Raw genomic sequence first — 19,886 nt, forward strand, 5'->3', positions numbered from 1 at the left:
CAAAACCGAAAGTGAGAAGAACTTCACGGAACTAATAAGATTATACTTCGTATGCAACGAAATTCCTAAATAATCTTCAAGATTAACGAAATATACATATCGGGTGGTATTTTCGTAAATATGTTGAAAATAATATACAATTTAAAATATAAAATTGCTATTTTAAAATAAATTAAAAGAAAAGGATAAACTTGATTACAAAATACATTCTACATTTAAACGAAACACAAACTTTTCAGAAAGGCCGATCTACGATAATTTATTGTATGGCGGCTATAAGAGGAAAATTATCCACATTTGTTCTGTTCGTAAAGTTACCCTTTATTGATTTTATTAGTTTCTTTTATTGTAGTTATAAGTTCCCTTAGCTCAAATGGTAGAGCAACATACAATATTGTACAGATGTGAGTTCAAGCCCCACAAGCCTACTACCTATATTACACTTGTGTATTGGTGTATTATCATTGTTGGTGTTGTATTCGTCATAGCTATAACTTGTAACAAGCACATCACTCTTGATTATGGTTACTTCATTGTTTATTGTTAGGATCACTTTTTAATTGGTTAGGGTCACATTTATCATTGAGTAAGGTAACTTTAGTCCTTGAATAAGGTCACTTATATTTTCGATCGGGATCACTTTTATGTTTGGTCTGAGTCACTTTTTACCTTGAACGAGTTATATTTTTCATTTTTTATGCGCTAGGTTGGATGTACAATAAAATATTGTAGATCGAGCCATCGAGGGCACACAAAAGTTTTTGTAAACGAAAATACCACCCCATATACATAGCTCGTAATGTTTGAAAGATTAACCAGGCAGCCGTCGTATGCAACGAGGCCAACAACCATTTAAGAAAGACAACAAGTTTAAGTGGTCGAATTTGGTTGATTTGTTACTCTTCACATTTAGGGTTTACAAAAATCCCAATTCCTAGCAATTACTACATACTTGTGGTACGAAATCTTTGTGACCTGAATTTGGCATCGACTGGGATGAAGGTCATGGTTAGTTTATTTGCTCTCTCCCTTATTTGCCTGTCTTTTCGTTCATTATTTATTTATTACTGCTGTTTTATTTTATGCAATTAACTGACTTATTATAGGTACCAGAACCTAATTTATGAACATTTTTACCTGCAAATTTGATTGAAAATACTGATAACTAATTTATGAGAAATTTTATAGCAAATCTGGTTCAGGAAAATGATGATTTATGTCAATGTCTAGTAATTTGTATTTAGGAACAACTTGATTTCTGTTGGTTTAGATTGTCCGTGGCAAACAAATGTTCGCGCTATCGTCGCTTTCCTTTTTTGTACTGAATTGTTAAAAATAAGCCAGAACTTTGATGCTATAGATTTTTTAGATTTTTTTTTTTTTACAAAAGTCAATGATATAGACGAGATTTGATTCCAGGTCTTAGGTAACAGATTTCGCCACTATTTGACATTCACGATATTTTATGTCAAATTATTATGAAGAAATATTTGAGTTGGGGTTAAATCATGGTGATTGGAGACTGTTTTTAATTTGTGGTTATTTTATTAGAAATGATTGTGTACACACTGCGCTTTATAGAGCATTTTTAACAAGAAATTCAACAGGACATCAAATTGATGATTAGAGGTGTTCACTTAACATTTTTGTATAGATATCGTGTTATCGTCTGGAATGCGGAGATGGTTTTTTGCTGCAGTTTATTCTGTTTGAAATTTAAGTTTTGCACTAGTTAGCAATTTTTTGAATAGAGGTGCAATTTTCTTTCTCGAGGGAGGGGGTGGCCGGTGGCCCGGTTTGGCCCGGATGGGTGGTTTAATTCTTGTGTACTTACATGACACAAGATTCCATGATACATAGGGTACCCTATAACTATGGTTATGTCACACCAGGAACATCAAATTATGAGGATTGTGTTATTTCTTTTAGAGATGGAAATTGGTTGATCTAGTAGCAACACAATATTTTTATCTAGACCACCCTTACTAAATGAAAACAAGAAAATTATTGATTTTTTTTCTTAATGTTGTTCGTACTGTTTAAACTGGACTTATCATTAGCTAGTTATTTTTTGCACCTTGGTGGTAACATTATGTTTACGTATGTGGAACACTCTTTTAGGAGGATAAAAAAGCTAACCGGGGTGAAAATCCAGCCCGGTTTCAACGTACAGATCAGTGGCGTCCTGTTTATTCTTGGTTGGAAGCGTTGGATTTGGATGATGTTATCAAGTCCAAAGACATTTCTGACTGGCTGGCTGCAAACCCTGAAGTCAATGAAGAGTTGGGCTCAAGACATTCTCGTTATCATCTGATGCACTACATTAAAAAGTGTCATATGAAGATACTGAAGAAACGGAAGGTATTTATATTCTTTCTTTTAATGATCACTACTACTAGTTAAGTAGTTATTGTTCTCCGTGACAGCCGCCATTTCTTTTAATGGTCAGCTCAGGCATATGCAGCCTTAAGCTATTCTCATATGTAAGTTGTACATCTTTTGAATGTTCTTGGATAGGGTGGGCAGCAGAAGCCTAGTGAAGCAGGCCCCTTGGCTGTTGTTGAGCACCACATTACGCCTAATCTGCCGGCCACAACTACTTGTATGTTTCTCTTGGAGTATTTCTACTTGGATTTTATTGCTTGTGTTCATTTATGTTGGGGCCGTCTTGTTGATTACTCGAGAATTAAGAGAATGAGGATTGTTTGTGAGCTTGTTTCCTTATTTCTGATCAATTTGTTCCGCACTTCCTTGTGTATTTCTGATTTCTACCTCTCGTATAGAAATGTTAACTTCTTCTAATGCTTTAAGAAAGTAAGTTGCCAAGAAATTGATCGATCATTTTTCCTTTGTATAGTTATCTAAACTGTAAGGTGCAGGGACCTTTATGCAGTAATTATCTGTTATAAGCGAGATTCTAATTCTTTTTGCTTGAATAAATTTCGTCTGCCCCTCGCTTTGTGATTCTTTTAAATTCTCAGCAGCAGCTACCTTGCTATATTCTGATCTAGCAATAGACTACTCAGGATGAAAGTCTGGGATTATGTTTTCCACCCTTTAAGATTTGTGGCTTTGTGCCTTTCAAAAAAAAAAAGAAAAAAAGAATAGCTCTTGAAACTCGACTCTTGTGAAAGGGGACAGTCAAATTAATTGGCCAGTTATATTTCAGTGAGCTCGTGTAGCATACTTCCATATACCCAGTTAATCACACTTTGATGAATTTCTCTTGTGCTTTGAGATTTTCTTATAAGTATCAAACAAGTGTCTTAGTCTAGTAAATGGTAAGCCTGGTTGTAGTAACTGCTTGTCACTACATTGTTATCATGTCTTTGTCTTTGTCTTTCTTTTTTTTTCTTTTTTTTTTATATTTTTTATATATGTATATATGAAATGGTCAGTAAAACAAAAGATCACTAAAAATCTATGGAATAGGCAATATATCTTTTCTTTTATACGAAGTATCTTACTACCAGCTGATGAACAAGCGCAAGATGAGATCTTTCCACTTTATGCACCCAACTCCATTGCAGGTTCTTGTTTTAAAAAGGCCTATCAGTAACAGTTCAAGATATATTCAAGTTGCTATCTGCTGGATTCCTAAAGAAGTTGATCAAATTCCTTAGTATGTATGCATTGCAACATTGCTAATCCTGCAGTTATGTGTCCATTAAAGTTCCTGTAGGCAAGCCAGAGTTTCTGATTAAATTCGCGAGACTCAGATGATTGCTTGACAGCCCCCTCCTACTATTTTTTGTATCTGCAGAATCCATTGCAGTCTATGGTACACCTGTTTGAAAATAATATTTTTTTTCAAAGCTCTATGAATTCAAATTAGGACTTCATATCGTCCACAAATGTTGATGCCTATAATTACTAGTCTCTTTCTGTGTCTGTGGGATGTCCACACTAATTATCTCCATCTAGTTAGGTTCTTAAGATTGCAAGCAATAGCATTGCTGGAGGGTTGGAACTCTGAGTAGAAGATTCCGGTGAAAGTTTTCTAGTCAATTGTGGCTCCATTTCTGCTGATCAAACTTTTTAGTATTTGATCAGTTGGTTGCTGGCTTCTTGCTTTCCAATATTGCATGAGGTCTTTGTTAAGAAATCCCACGTTTCTAATTACGTTGAAGTTTCACCCAAACTCCTCAAAAGTCAAAACAGTTACGAATTGGGCAAAAGCCTGGACCTTGTGTGATCATTTATTTTGTAGTTACTTTCTAATTGTGCTGATTAATTTATTTATGTTATCATTTGACAGCTAATCCATTGACAAATGTGCCTGAAGACAGCGATCTCTATCGCGTGAAACGACAGGAAGCTTTGAGCAAATTTGAGATGTAAGTATCATTGTTAGATTATTATCCCCTGCATATGTTCGTCTTCATTTTAATATTGTTCTATATATCCAAACATCCCCTTACCCCTTTTCCAACATATGCAGTCTGGTAGAGTTTGAGAAGCAACTATCTTCCATCATTTCAAATAAAAAAGCTACACAGGAGTGAGGATTCTTGATCAAGTTTGGGGATAAATCGGGTAATACAAACTCGCATTTGTTTGCTCCTTTTTAGCACAATTCAATGGATAACTGTGGAGTGGATCCTAGGAAGTTTGTGTCTACTAACTGGTGCCATTCATTTGTATTCGACTACCAGCTGGCTCTTTTCTTCTTTCCTGTGACATTTCTGTAAAAGTTAGCTATTAGGAAGCAAACTGTGTCTGTAAATAACCTGTGTATGCTTCAGATACATTTATGATTTATCACATTCAATATAAGAATAGATCTGGTAGTTTTATTTTTCTCTGCTTTTCTACCATGTTGTTTTCAAGTTATTACAAGCTTCAGCTATCTCAGTAGTTGAACAATTTCAGATTATAGGAAATTCTAAAGTTGAAGCTCATTAGTGTAAGGCGTGGCCGGTAACCGGTAGGGTCGGCGAAAAGGTCCGTTAAACTTATTAATTTATTTTAAACAAAATTAACTTTTAGGAATTTATATATTTTTTTAACATCTTATTTAATTTTACTTTTGCTAAGGTAAATCAAAAACTTTTCGAGATGTTCATGAACATAAAGAAACAAAAAGTTTGTGAACATATGAGAAACGAACATTCAAATGTTCATGAAACTCTTTATCAAACGAGCTTCAAAATATCTCAAACTTGGTCCATTCCTTAAATATCTACTAGGCTACAATCATTGTCCAAAAAATTGATTAGAATAATCAATGCTTGGGCTCACGTTTTGTAATGTATACGGCTATCCGATTACCACGTTGGATTCTTAAACAACAGATATTTTCTGGGTGGGTTGTACCAAAACGAAGAGAGCCCTGAATTATCTTCTACATTTCCCCTGAAATTGGTTAATAGACCTTAAAATAAAATGGAGAATAACGGCTATAATTATTTGAAAGTTTTGTTATTGACAATCTTATTCTTGAATTCTCCAAATAATTCTTGGGGTCGCAAACATGGCGATGGTGTACAACCGTTGTCCCAGATCAATATTCTCGGTACAACTCTAGATCTTCACAAAGAGGTTCATCTTGATGTTTCTTATATTCTTCTGGATTCCAAGGTATGATATTATCTTCTTAATCTTGGTATTATTATGTATATATCGTACTTTGTATTACACTTACAAAACAAGTATAAAATATGTTTGTTTGTACGGGGGAATAACCCGTGCTAGCCACTCTCTAGTTCCGCCCCTACATTATACGTACAATAGTTTCTTTTTATTATTATTTTAAGTAATACATAGCTTTTGGGCTAACTAATTTTTTTAATTTTTTTTCCCGATAATCCTAGTTTGGTACTCCATACTATTTTTAGCCAATTTTACTCCCCAAAATATATGCATTTTTGAGATTACTAGTTTGTTTATTCAAGTTAACATACATCGAATTTCGTGTAGTTTACTAGTCTTTTAGCCAATTTTACTCCCGAAAAGGGACTGCAACAATTCAGTTTCTATGGCTTGAACGGAATGTAGTTTACTAGTTTGTTTATTCAATTTTTTTTCAAAGGGAAATGAGGAGAAAGTACCTTGTAGACATATGGCTCGGACTGAAAGCATGTCACTTGTCCAAGAAAATGAGAAGAGCAAGCTGAAAATGTTAAAGAATGAAGGAGATGAAGTTCAAAGTACAACCACCAAAGAGGTACTTTTGCAGCTTAATCCTTGACCGCGTGCCTTTAAATTTGTAACGTGTTTTCGATCACTAAGCTTACAATGATCTGTTGCTAGCCATGTGAACAATATCTTCTTAAGACATGTAAAAAATCAAATGTGAAACTTTTAAGCATCTGCCAAAATTGGCTTACATATGGAAATTCTGGTTTGCAAAAGCATAATTAGGTCTAGTACGAGTGAGGAGAGCAAGCTTATTAATCAGGAATCTAAAATGAGTTGGGTTGTGTTAGCTAGTAGTCTTCCCTTCTCTGCTAAAAGTTTTATGTTCAAAAAATACGACGAGGGGTTGAAGCTGAGTTACTATGATGTACACTAATAGGATCTTGAGAAGGCACGAGAGAGTTTCGAATTGACAGTGTAAGAGAATATTTTTCAGGATTCAGAAAATTGTGATTTGAAAAAAAAAAGGTTGAACCAATTTGCAATCTTAGAAAAAGTGGATGAAATGAAGAAGCATATAAAACCTGATCAACCAACTCAAATGATCAATAAGAAATCTAGTTACATTAAGATGAGGAGAAATCGGAACAAAATATATGCTAATCTGACCTGTTATGACTTATGATACCATTCTGAAATTAACAAACAATGATTAAAGAACACATTGAACTAATGTGACAGTTCTGTTTATGAATGCGATCTGCTAAGAGACTTCTAACTTCCTATTCTGTTAATACAAGAGTTCTAATGTTTCATGAAGCTTCCTAACAAAAAAATAAGAACATCAACCTAAGCATGACAGTAGCGTATGTAACATACTTCAATTGAGTCTTTGCCATACTTTTACAAGAACTGTGCATTGTATTCTTGTTAGACTTGAAGCCATTTGGATTTTTCAAGATAGGAGCAGATAACTACCCAGCGATTGTTCTGATTTGTTCTATAAGCTTAATGACTCTGTATAACAAAGAATTTGTAGGTTACCAAGTAAATGTTCAACAAGCAGACTATACAATAAGTTGTTCTTCTGTTTACTCTCAATAAGCTGTATATTCTCAAATGTAATTTTTCGTTATCTTTTTTTGACAGAGTTATGGCTATATTGCAAGGGTAACGGTGGATATCGATATCGATCAGCCATCTCCAGATGACTGGGTTGGAGTTTTCTCCCCTTCAAAATTCAAGTAAGGCAACAATGTCCAAGTACATTTGGTTTCAAAATCTTTTAAAATTTAATCACAACAATAGAAACTTAAAATTTACAAGTTGATTAGCACACAACCTATATCAACGTCACTTATGAAGTTATGAGAAGGATAAATTATTATGTAATATTTTCGTTTCATGTCATATCTACTACGGAGTAGTTTTTTCCCTCTGGCCTGCATTTTGATTTCCAATGAGGCTGGACCTGCTTTGACAATAGTTGGTTTCTGGGATTTGTGCAGTGTATCTGCAAGTTGTCAAGAAGTTGGTAACAAAAGAGTTGAGGAGCCATATATATGCACCGCACCCATTAAGGTTAGCATTTTGCTATGCCACAAGCCTTACATGAGCTACATTTTACCAATAACTTATTGGGAGACATTAGAGGCTTAAGATTAAAATGTGTACCGAACTTGCAATAAGTTACTGGTACCTTGGTAGGTGGTAAGTAAGCCTCATACAAGATGTTTCCTAATGCTTATACACGTATATTTTTGTGGAACAATGCGATAAGCTGGTAACATGTCTTATTTTTCTGTCTTTCAGTATAAGTATGTAAATCACTCCACTCCCAATTACCTTGAAACTGGAAAAGCTACTGTGGAATTTGATTTGATCAATCAACGAGCTGATTTTGCATTTGCAGTTTTTTCAGGGGGATTGTCTAATGTAAGCTTGAGGAATTCTCCTTTTTCCATTCTTTGCTGATCATATTTTTTGTGCTTATTTTCTAAATCATACTAATAATGCTATTTGGTCTTTGAAGCCAAAACTTGTGAAAATTACAGAACCTATATCACCTTTTCCAAATCCTAAAGCGCCTCTTTATCCACGCCTTGCTATGGGAGAGACATGGGATGTGGTAAGTTACAAATTCTGACGGTACTTCTACATGCAATTTTTTCATATTTCCTGTATTCAGTATTCTTTCTATTATGTTACTGCATGCTAGTTTTTCTGGTTGGTTATAGTACTGTTTTTGTTTTTATTCGGGCTCTTCATTTTTCCTCAAGTACCCATGATAGATTCTCGACACTTCAACATCATAATGGAAACTCGACACTTGAATTTGGACCAATATCTAGAAAATTTTCAGTTTGCTCAAACATGAGTGTTTTAATGTCTTGTATTATTGTGATTTTTACAGATGACAGTAACATGGACAAGTGGTTATAACATGGATGAAGCAGTCCCTTTTGTTGAGTGGGGGCGTCCTGGTGGTTCTACCATGCAATCACCTGCAGGAACTTTCACATACACTCGCAATCAAATGTGCGGTATGCATTTTTCATCTCCAAAATCACCTTAATTTTTGTCTTCTTGGTTTTAGATACTATATTCTCAAATCATCTGTTTTTATAAATGTTTATTGTTTTTCCTTATAAATGTTATTAGCTACTACTGAGTTGTTTGGTTATAAATGTTAAGCTTCACCTGCACGAACAATTGGTTGGCGTGATCCTGGATTCATACACACTAGCTTTTTAAAGGATTTATGGCCAAACACAGTGTAAGAGTCCATAACACAAAATGATAATCCTCAACTGTAATCTTTTACCTCTTTATCAGTCACTTAAATTTAAGTTTATTGGTTATTTTCAGATACAGCTATAGGATGGGCCATCTCATATTGTCTGATGGTTCATATGTTTGGAGCAAAAACTATAAGTTCAAATCTCCTCCATTTCCCGGAGAGAGCTCATTACAACGTGTTGTTATCTTTGGCGACATGGGAAAGGTACAATACCTTATTTCCTGATAGAAATGCAAATAATTTCAATGTATATGGCAAAGGGATGACATACTTTACTTATTTTTGCTGTATTTAGGGAGAACGAGATGGCTCAAATGAGTACGCTGACTACCAACCAGGAGCATTGAACACAACAGATCAACTAACCAAAGATATTGACAACATTGATGCTGTTTTCCTTATTGGAGATTTGCCTTACGCCAATGGATACATCTCACAGTGGGATCAATTTACTGCACAAGTAGAGCCTATTGCATCATCTGTACCCTTCATGGTTGCAAGGTTTGTTTTGTGTTATTTCAATTGATTTTTTGTACATTAGTTTTCTCGAAAATTTGTCAGGTATTGTACAGCTAAGTTAATGACTGTTTTTCAGTGGTAATCATGAACGCGACTCACCAGATTCAGGATCATTTTATGCAAATAATGACTCTGGTGGTGAATGTGGTGTTCCTGCAGAAACAACATTTTACGTTCCTGCTAAAAACAGGGCTAAATTTTGGTAGGCGAATCAATCAAGATTGTCAATGGACATGTTCAAATTCTTCAAACCACTAGAATGACACTAGTTATGCACACACAGGTACTCAGCAGATTACGGAATGTTCCACTTCTGTATAGCTGACACTGAGCATGACTGGAGAGCCGGCACTGAACAATACAAATTCCTGGAGGAATGCCTTGCATCAGTAAATAGGCACAAGCAACCTTGGTTGATCTTTGCTGGTCATCGCCCCCTCGGTTACTCCTCTAATAAGTGGTTCGGTGAAGAAGGCTCTTTTGAAGAGCCCATGGGTAGAGATGACTTACAAAAACTGTGGCAGAAGTACAGGGTTGATATTGCATTTTGGGGACATGTCCATAATTATGAGAGAACATGCCCTGTTTACCAGGTATGTAGTTCATGTAGTAATATCATATTAGTGCAAACACATTCCCCATCCATTTTACTCCATCTATTTTGACCACTAATAAACTGAATCATCTAATGGTAATAAATATCACTGTATAAAAATAACATGGAAACATTGCTTCAAATATTTGCACATTTGTCCAGTCTTGGCAAACAATCTCACCTTTTGATTAACTATGAATAATTCAAGTACCCAACCTTTGCTGGGTACCTTCTTAAATTGATCCTTAACTTGTAATTACCAGTAAGAAAAGATAAGTCGTTTAGGTTAAAGGTCACTAGGGACCAATACTCATCAAAAGTTGGATTATTCATAGTTAATCAAAAGGTTGGATTGTTATAAAAGGACTGGACAAAGGTGGGATTAACATTTGTTTTTATGCGAATAATGCAAAAGTTAAAACGTTGCAATTAAAAGAGAACGAAGAAGGTACTACGTATTGATATTGAAATGCGTGCAGAACCAATGTGTGAAGAGCAAAGAAGAGACATCTCATTACTCAGGTGTGGTAGATGGTACAATTCATGTTGTTGCTGGTGGAGGTGGAGCTCACTTAAACGAATTTAGTCCAATAAAAACTAGTTGGAGCATTTACAGAGACTATGATTTTGGATTTGTGAAGCTCACTGCATTTAACTATTCATCTCTGCAATTTGAGTACAAGAAGAGTAGTGATGGCAAGGTTTATGATTCCTTCACTATATCTAGAGATTACAAAGATGTTTTGTCTTGTGTCCACGATAGTTGTGCCCCGTACACGTTGGCTAGTTAAAACAAAGGGGAATTATCAAAATATTACACTAGTAACATGCCAATTAGTTTCGGACAAAGGGTGTATGTTTTCACCTCTTTTTGTAGCGTAATTTGCTGATGTTCTAGGCTTGTTGCTCAAACGATGTACGTATAAATAATCTTACTACTTTCATGCTCTAGTTTTTATTTTACTTGTATAGAAGTATATTCTCAAATCTCAATGTATAAACTTGCTTAGACCCTATTATTTTTCCAATCACCTTTTTTAGACCATGTCTGGTTGAACTGATCAAATTTGACTGAAATTAACTTAACTTATTTTTTCCAACCTATTAATTTTTTTTTGACATAGGTTTCCTAACCTATTATTTGGAGCGATTTCCTTCAATATTGCATAAAAATCCAATAATTCCCAAAATACGTTACTTTCTAAGTTAATTCCCACCATACCATCCACGTCAACAAGGGAGAAAAAAAGTAATTTTTTTTTCCCGGTTCAGCGTTGAACCGCTATCTGAGATAGCGGTTTTTTAATATGATCATTATTATGAATAAAATTAATATTTGTAAATTAAACATAAATTGATCTAAAAAAACTTAAAAATTACTTACTCGGTCGTTTTTTTTTTCTTTCCAGTGCCGATTTCAGGCGCATTTTTGGATTTTCCAGTACTGTAGCAAAAAAAAATCAGAAGTTAGGGTTTGGTAAAATCATAAGGCAACGAAAATGAACATTATAATGAAAAGGATTGAACATTAGTAAATTACACCGAAATTGATCTACGAAAACTTAAAATTACTTACTCGATCGTTTCTTTTATCTTTCCACTGCCGATTTAAGGCGCATTTGTAGATTTTCCAGTAGTGGATCCAAAAAGCCATAAGTTAGGGTTTGGTAAAATCATAAGGCAACGAAAATGAACATTATAATGAAAAAAATTGAACATTAGTAAATTAAAGGAAAAATTACTTTTAATAATCCAACCTTTAAGCCATTTGCCAAAATTAATCCAACCTTTTAATTATTTTTAATTAATCCAAGCTTTATACCCCTTTAACTTTTGTTGCACCTTACTGGTTACCAGCAAGATTTAGCCGGGTTAGATGAAATGGGGGAGAAAGACATTATTGTTGTTGTTGATGGCGGATTTGGGGGACTTAGGGGGGATGAGGACAACGTTTAAGTGAGAGAAAAAGGTGGGGAAGTCGAGATCGGAGGTTGAATAGAGGGGTGATAATGGTGGTAACTGTAAGAGTGGCATGGATGAAGAAGTTCGAGCTTTCATGGTGGATTGGACGAACGAAGATGATGAAGGGGTTGAAGGAGATGAGCAGGGGAAATAAGGGGAAAGAGATGACAATAAATGGGACCCACATAAGTTTTTAACGGTGCAATGCCACGTTTCCATTGTACCTCCCTTTCCATTGTACCCAAATCTCAAATTTATGCGAATATCCTGGAAGCCATTGTTAAGACCTTCCAATCGAAAGGCAGTGCATTTTTTGGGTCCACTTTTTCATCAGTTGTTTATTTTGCTCTTGTGAATTTGGAAAATCGTTTTTGTCGAAAATTGAGGTTATTCCGCCTGTGTTAATTCCACCAACTGCTGGTTTGATGGGGAATATTGTGTCTTCTGCTATAATGGTGCCGAAAGAATTGATTACTCAAAGGATGCAGGCTGGTGCGAAAGGGCGGTCGTAGGAGGTGGTTGTTGAGATTTTGGAGAGAGATGGGGTTTTGGGGTTGTATGCTGGATACTCAGCTACATTGTTGAGGAATTTTCCTTCTGGTGTTTTGAGTTACGCCTCGTTTGAGTGGCTTAAAGCCGCGGTTTTGAGGAAGACGGAGAAGGGGAAAATGACACCATTGGAGAGTGTATGTTGTGGGGCGTTGGCCGGGGTGATTTCAGCTTCGTTGACGACTCCGTCAGTCCGTTGGATGTCGTCAAGACTAGGTTGATGACTCAGGTTCATGGTGAGGCTGTGAATAAGCTTGCTGCTGCAACATTTGGTGGGGTTAATGCCACTGTTAAGCAGATTCAGATGGAGGAAGGCTGGGTTGGTTTTACTAGGGGTATGGGACCTAGAGTTGTTCATAGTGTTTGCTTTTCTGTTATTGGTTATTTTGCATTTGAGACTGCTAGGCTTGCGATTATGGAACGAAAGTTTTTAACCGGTTTAGGCGGTTCCCAGTTTTTTGGATCAATAAAAGTTAGAGGGGTATATAGCTTGGATTAATAAAAAAATAATCAAAAGGTTGGATTAATTTTGGCAAATGGCTTAAAGGTTGGGTTATTAAAAGTAATTTTTCCTAAATTAAACAGAAAGTAAGTAATGAAGTGAACAATTCAGCTGCATGTACGAATTTTGGACATAAATAACTTCTGTTTGTTGTTTTTTCTGCTGACACTTTGTATTTCTGAAAAAGAACAAACTTAAGAAAACTTAGGTTTAAATTTTACTTCGAAAACAAAATTGAAGGAACAAATCACTTGTATTTACTTACTTCGTTTTTTTTTGTGGATTTTCAAGCTTGTTCATGTGAATTCTTCTCGAACATCCATTTTCCTCCTGTGTTTTCACAAAAAAGAACGAACATATTTTTCCCTTTGAATTTTCTATGCAATTGTAGTGTTAATTTGAAGCTTAACAGCAGTTTGAAGAGAGAGAAAGTAAATTAAGGTGGTTGGAGGAAGTTTAATGGCGTTTTCTAGGAGAGAGAAAATGATCGTGGGCGACGACTGAGCAGAGGAGAGAGAATTTTTTGTTGCGTGCTAATGAATTTGAACAGGTTCCCTCCTTTTTTTTTGTATTTATAGGCAATACCTCGGGTGAAACTCACGTGCATTTTTAAAAAAAATTAAATCCAGACGCGCGTGTGCACACGCGCCTTTTGGTGTTCCAAAAACCGGCGTTGTGCGTCGTTTTTTTTGGGGGGGGGGGGTGGTACAACTACTAATGGTTTTACGACTTGTACCCGGGTATAGCAATTAGGGGTATATTTGTAAGCATGCGTAGTTTTTGCCCACTTAGACACAAAGGCATGATACGAGGACACATGGGCTTGGGATGACTTTTTGAAATTTTCTGTCCGTCACGAAACAAGTGGAGTTGACGTGTACTGGGCGCATTTAGACCCAAAGCACACGGGATCGGCACACAACACGACCATGACCACTATCTTTAATCAAATGCTCTATCTATATATATATATATATATATATATATATATATATATATATATATATATATATATATATATATATATGAGACATATTTGCTGAATTATTAGATCGCAACGTATGAAATCTAATGGTTTAGGCCAATGAAAAATAAGATTTCTAATTTTTTTTGAAATAAAAAATTGAGTGCCACATAGATAATTAATGATGTGCCACATAGATATTGTAATTAATTAATAATTAATCTATTACTATATACTAAAAGGCACACCAAAAATGACACGTGTCATATCCTGGTGAGTCCTTAGTATTTTTTCCTTTTTTTTGCCGAAAAGATTTCACCATCTATTACTATATACTAAAAGGCACACCAGAAATGACACGTGTCATGTTCTGGTGAGTCCTTAGTATTTTTTCCTTTTTTTTTGCCAAAAAGATTTCACCATATTTTAAACAAATTTATATTCCTTTTTTTAAAAAGAAAATCATTCCTTATTAATTGATATTATTCTATCTTTTATCAAAAAAATTTGTAATATATGTTATTAAATATCCTTATATTATATTTTTTTTCAAAATATAATAATATAGCAACATACATCTTTTGTACTACGCAATATTATTTTTTACAATTTCATTTCTGAACAATCAATCAATAATTACACTAATTTATTTTAAAATAATACCAAAAATACAATCGGTAAATGGTACATCCGGTTGTATGTAGCTCTACATGCAACCGGGTAGTTATGATTTTTAACCCCTCAAAAAGCACAATTTTATAGTTTAAAGCACATTTTTACAGGTTAAAGTACATTTTTATAGCTTAAAAGCAGATACATTTCAAAATAACACATTGTTAGTACAAAAGAACATACGAGCGCGAAGAATTTGAGAGATATGTAAACTGATGTTGGTTGCTCACCTTTTAAGTTTAGGTTTTTTCCCAATTGGAAGAAGATATTCCATATCATAATATTTGAAAAACAAATGTGCATTAAAATTGTAAAAATGTGATTTTAAACTGAAAAATTTGCTTTTAAGTTGAAAATGTGCTTTTAAACTGAAAAATGTGTTTTTTTTGAGGGATTAGAAAATACAAAACGATTTGGTTGCATGTAGAGCTACATACAACCGGGTGTACCTAATAATTTGTGTCAAAAATATTACGTGTTTCTTCTTTACGAGAGAATATTTGTGGCACATTTTTAACTACCAAGATCAATAACTATAACTATCAATCAATCCATCAATTACTATATACTTAAAGACACGCAAAACTCCCTCAAAAAAAAAGACACGCAAAACAATACCTGTCAATACCTGTTGATTTTAAAAAAATTGTGAAAAGAGTAAATATGAGAAACTTTTTATAAAGAACTGAAAGAAACAAATATTACACTTATTTCAAGGAATATAAGTTTAGATAAATTTAGTTAACCTAGGGCTCTGTTTTATTCGACTTATTTTGTCTGAACTTATATTATCTCAATTTATTTTATCTGAAATAAACTTATTTTGACTGGAATAAACTTATTTGTGTGTTAAAATGTCTGGAAAAAAAAACTTAATTTTTTTAATTATTTATTTAGGGAAAATTAAATCAATTGGTGTCGATGAACTCATTTACAAAATGTATTTTTTTTTATTAACTTTTCTGTAAATAATTATTAAATTATTAAAACGTAGTCAAATTTGTTAAAAATGACCTTTTATAACCCAAATTTTGCGAGAAATGACCTTATATAATTTTTTTTGTGAAATCATACCTTAATGTAATTTTTTTTTGCGAAAGACAACCAAAATTAAGTTTTCAGCATTGACTGAGCTTTTTCGGCCATTGACTTGCACGTGAGAAGCACGTGTGACTTTATTTTGCTAACCACACCCAATTTACTCCAAAATTCTAAGCTTTAAAACCCAAAATTGAAAAAAAAAAGTCGAAATAAAATCAAGTTTGAAAATTCTAGACTCGGAAAAATCGGTGTCTTTAGCCAACTTAAGCCACACGTGCTGCTCACGTGCAAGTCAATGACCGGAAAAGCTCAGTCAATGCCGAAAACTTTCCTTAGGTCATTTGTCGCAAAAATATTTACATTAAGCTGTGCTTTCACAAAAAAAAGTTATATAAGGTCCTTTCTCGCAAAATTTGAGTTATAAAAGGTCATTTTTGACAAATTGGCCTAATTTACGGAGTAGTAATAATCGTGCGTTACACGAGTACTAAACTAGTTACTAATATATACAACTCCATCCAAAATCAAACACTCTAATAATTAAAATAAATCTAAAATAAAATTCATCCAAAATCAAATAGTAATCTAAAATAAAATTCAATTCAATCCAAAATCAAACACTAATCCAATATTAGATCACCATGTAGGAAATCTAATGGTTTCGACCAATGAAAAATAAGATTTCAAAATTACTTTTAAATTAAAAAAGTCGAGTGCCACTTAGTTATTTTTATTAATTAAGTACTAATATTACGCATATACAACTTCATCCAAAATCAAACACTCTAATAATTAAAAAAATAAATTAAAATGAAATTCAATCCAAAATCAAACACTCTAATAATTAAACAATAAATCTAAAATGAAATTCAATCCAAAATAAAAAAAACTACTCTAATCTAATATATATAATATATAGCAAATATATAGCAGTTGGTATATATAGGAGTTTTATTTTAACTTAACAATTTAATAGAACCCGTGCATCGCACCAGCTAAAATCTAGTACCAAACTAAGATTGAGCGAGTAAGAAGCATATCATAAGCGAGTGAATTAAATGAAGAAAAAATAAAATTAAATGCAAAATATGAAGTTTTTAGTATTGAAAGAGAAAAATTAAACCTTAGTGGATAAGAAAATCATGCATTCTCCGGATCTTTAAACTCTTCATAAGATTTTTCATTGATATGCTTAAAACATGAAACGATATATCAAATTATTTCTACTAGTCGATTACAGGGCTTTACCCTTGTTGTTCAACTGTTATATCTTCATTTTATTTTCATTCCCTTTCTCATACAATTTTTCAAAAACAACTCGTCAATGTATTCTCCCCAATTTTTACGCTCCTTAAACATAGGAAATCTCTTGATGCATTCAGAGTCTCTGAGAGGAAACATCCTTCTCTTCTTAGAAAATTTACTTCATGTATAAAACTGTACTTTTTCCTTAGGAACCAGAAAAATGGGTGATTAACAACCCAAAAATTTTCGCTCCTGATTAACACCCCTTTATTTCTTGATCTTTTAGAACTTAAAAAGGCAAAATTCCACCTCTTATATCCCCGTCGCAAAAGTCCAAACAAAAAAACAACTATTGTTTCGGACCACAAACAAAAGTGTCAAAATTTACGCTAGTAATAAGTAAAGGAACTTTCACAGTAAGAATAACTAAGTTTGGACCCGTGCAACGCACCGATGAAATTATCTTTATTTACGGAGTATTATTAATTACTCGTAAATATTAATTTATAAACAAAAAAAAATTTAATGAATTTTTTTTTATATTTATCGATATGTGTGTTTGAGAAACTATAAGGTACACATTAAAAAATAACGATATAGTAAAATTCCGAATTTTGTAAAACATAATTAATTAAAATTAACCAATTAAGCATGGTGTTATACTACTTTCGTAAAATACATTTGTTATTTTTTGACTTATTTTCATTTTTTCGGGGAGAAATTATGTTATAAAAGAATAAATTAAGTTTTTAAAAAATACAAATATTTTTTTCAGGGAGGAATTGAAGAGGAATTATGTTATAAAAAAGAAGTTAAGTTTTAAAAAACATTTGAATTACATGATTTCTCTAAAATTTTAGGTGTTGAAATTGAAACAAAATTGTATTTGTAAATTTTGAGTATTCTTTTTAACGATTTAAAATTAGAGTCCGCGTTAGATATGTTGATATAACTTTAAAATATATTTTGTATTAAAATATAATTTGAGTCTATGTTAGGACTCATGTTGTATTTTAAATTTCATCATAACAGTTATACTTAGCATATATTTATAAGTCTAGGTTAGTACATATATAAACTATGTGGTAGATTATATGATTTAAGTTACCACAAGATATATAATTTATTGTTTTGTTAATAAATATAATATGTTATTCCTAATCATTAAATTACCATTTTAGTAAATTTTGTCAATATATTGTTGATGCTAGATAAACACTCTTGTTATGACTTTTTAAGTGTAAGTATTGACCCATACAAAACATATAAATTGTATAAAATCTGGTAAAAATTTCCACAAGATATGATTTTTTTTTTTGGTAAACATTTATTTGTCATTACTTATGTAATACCACGTATTTTTATAAATTATAAATAAATTTATTATATTTATAAAGTATTTTTAAGTGAAATTAGAGTTACATTTAAATATTTATTTAAATATATTATATTTAATTAGAAATATTTCTATTTTGGGAAGAAGATATTTTTAAAATATAAATTAGGCAAATTATCTCTATTTTTCAAGAAGAAACAAATTTAAAACGCAACTTTAAATTAGAATTAGAAGCCGTGTCTTTTAATTTTAAAACAAGGACTAAAGGGTATTTTCCATTAGTTAATGAAACTCAAAGCCTATATAACCATTTACCCTAAAAATTGCTCACACATTTTCATAAGTCCTATTTTTTTTTATTTTTTTTTTGAAAAGAAAGATACAACAAAAGTTAAGATAGTCTTCTCTCAAGACTATATCCTAACTTATCTAAAGATATAAAATAAGAAAATTTACTATCTATGTATGGGTCAATTTCTTGGTGAATTTGTATGCGATGACCTAAATCAGCAACATAATCTGCTGCGCGATTGGCTTCCCTATAAATGTGGCGAGAAGAAATACTATCAATATTATTCAAAAGCTGCTTGATATAATTCATTAATACCTGTATCTTCCACGGGCATTGAGTTTTTCCTTGCAAAATGTTTATGATAATTAAATTTTCACCCTCAATGAAAACATGTCGTATATTTTTTTCGATGGCTAAAAGAAGACTATTGCGAAGACTTGTTGCTTTAGCAAGAAGCGGAGAGGAATTTCCAAGATTGTAGGTTCGACTAACAATATTATTTCCTAGGTGGTCTCTAATTACTACACCAGCTGTTCCAGAGTTGTTACTGTAACACCCGTATTTTTAAGCCTGTTTTATTATTCTGTAATTACGATTGTTAACGTAATTACATCCCAAATTTTTCCGATCTATTTTAATTATCTTATTATGTGCATTTTTTTTTTATTGTGACATAATAGAAGCCCAATCTCTTTTTCATGTGTGAGTAATCTTTCAAGCCCATCTATTTCCAAAAATCTGATTTCTATTATGGGGTTTGGAATTCTTTGTCTGCCTTCATCTTCCTCCTTTACACGTATGAAGAACTTTTTCATCAAGCTTCTTGACTTTTCATTCTTCAGTCCAAGAACAAAGCAAAACTCAATTCTTCATTCGTCCTCCTTTATGGGTGGCAAAACCTTGTTAATTTAAAATGCCAAATGTCCAATTTATTTATCAATTTCATGACTCACCATGTCAAGAAAGCTTATAAATAGCCATTAAAGTTTCTATCATCTTCAAGCTTACAAAATTCAACTCAGATTTGAGTAATTAAACTAAAACCACCATTGTTAAAGCTTAAAGCTTTTTACTCCATTATTTTCTGCTCCGACCACCGTGGTGCCACCACCTGTTTCCGGCGACTCCTTCTTTCGCCGCCTCGGACCAGTGCCCTGAACTCCGACTCGGCGCCACCCTTTCCCCGTCGCCGAGTCCGTGCCGCCGTGGCCCTGTTGCTACGGGTACTGCTGCTGTTGCGTGACTACTCCTATTATTTCTTTGATTGAATTCTCATGGTCTTGTTTTATTTACTACTTGGATTCTAAAGTTGTGGGCCATGGTTTTAAATT

At 33.2% G+C, this 19,886-nt stretch overlaps 2 protein-coding genes and 1 pseudogene across 2 annotated transcripts; all 3 read left to right on the top strand.

The window, feature by feature from the left end:
* The first annotated feature begins 793 nt into the window (after positions 1 to 793).
* On the top strand, positions 794 to 4,802 carry LOC110787286 (uncharacterized). The gene is made up of 5 exons (XM_021991890.2): positions 794 to 1,008; positions 2,122 to 2,361; positions 2,518 to 2,602; positions 4,259 to 4,337; positions 4,442 to 4,802. The coding sequence occupies exons 1-5, from the start codon at positions 997 to 999 to the stop codon at positions 4,503 to 4,505; spliced, it is 480 nt and encodes a 159-aa protein (XP_021847582.1). The 5' UTR covers positions 794 to 996; the 3' UTR covers positions 4,506 to 4,802.
* A 421-nt stretch (positions 4,803 to 5,223) lies between these two features.
* Positions 5,224 to 10,936, top strand: LOC110787287 (nucleotide pyrophosphatase/phosphodiesterase). The gene is made up of 13 exons (XM_021991891.2): positions 5,224 to 5,580; positions 6,032 to 6,166; positions 7,228 to 7,322; positions 7,587 to 7,659; positions 7,891 to 8,013; positions 8,111 to 8,206; positions 8,492 to 8,621; positions 8,773 to 8,854; positions 8,947 to 9,082; positions 9,174 to 9,379; positions 9,474 to 9,599; positions 9,681 to 9,990; positions 10,472 to 10,936. The coding sequence occupies exons 1-13, from the start codon at positions 5,386 to 5,388 to the stop codon at positions 10,781 to 10,783; spliced, it is 2,019 nt and encodes a 672-aa protein (XP_021847583.2). The 5' UTR covers positions 5,224 to 5,385; the 3' UTR covers positions 10,784 to 10,936.
* A 1,222-nt stretch (positions 10,937 to 12,158) lies between these two features.
* LOC110787260 (protein MITOFERRINLIKE 1, chloroplastic-like) lies at positions 12,159 to 13,002 on the top strand (annotated as a pseudogene).
* The last annotated feature ends 6,884 nt before the right edge of the window (positions 13,003 to 19,886 follow it).

This window comes from Spinacia oleracea, chromosome 5, assembly GCF_020520425.1.
Source record: "Spinacia oleracea cultivar Varoflay chromosome 5, BTI_SOV_V1, whole genome shotgun sequence".
Classification (NCBI taxonomy): domain Eukaryota; kingdom Viridiplantae; phylum Streptophyta; class Magnoliopsida; order Caryophyllales; family Amaranthaceae; genus Spinacia; species Spinacia oleracea.

Coding starts and splice junctions, on each gene's coding strand:
- LOC110787286 (XM_021991890.2), top strand. Junction 2,603..4,258: donor TCTGCCGGCCACAACTACTT/GTATGTTTCTCT, acceptor ATCATTTGACAG/CTAATCCATTGACAAATGTG. Junction 4,338..4,441: donor GCTTTGAGCAAATTTGAGAT/GTAAGTATCATT, acceptor CAACATATGCAG/TCTGGTAGAGTTTGAGAAGC.
- LOC110787287 (XM_021991891.2), top strand. CDS start 5,386: ATGGAGAATAACGGCTATAATTATTTGAAAGTTTTGTTATTGACAATC. Junction 7,323..7,586: donor TTCTCCCCTTCAAAATTCAA/GTAAGGCAACAA, acceptor GGATTTGTGCAG/TGTATCTGCAAGTTGTCAAG. Junction 9,600..9,680: donor AAAAACAGGGCTAAATTTTG/GTAGGCGAATCA, acceptor ATGCACACACAG/GTACTCAGCAGATTACGGAA.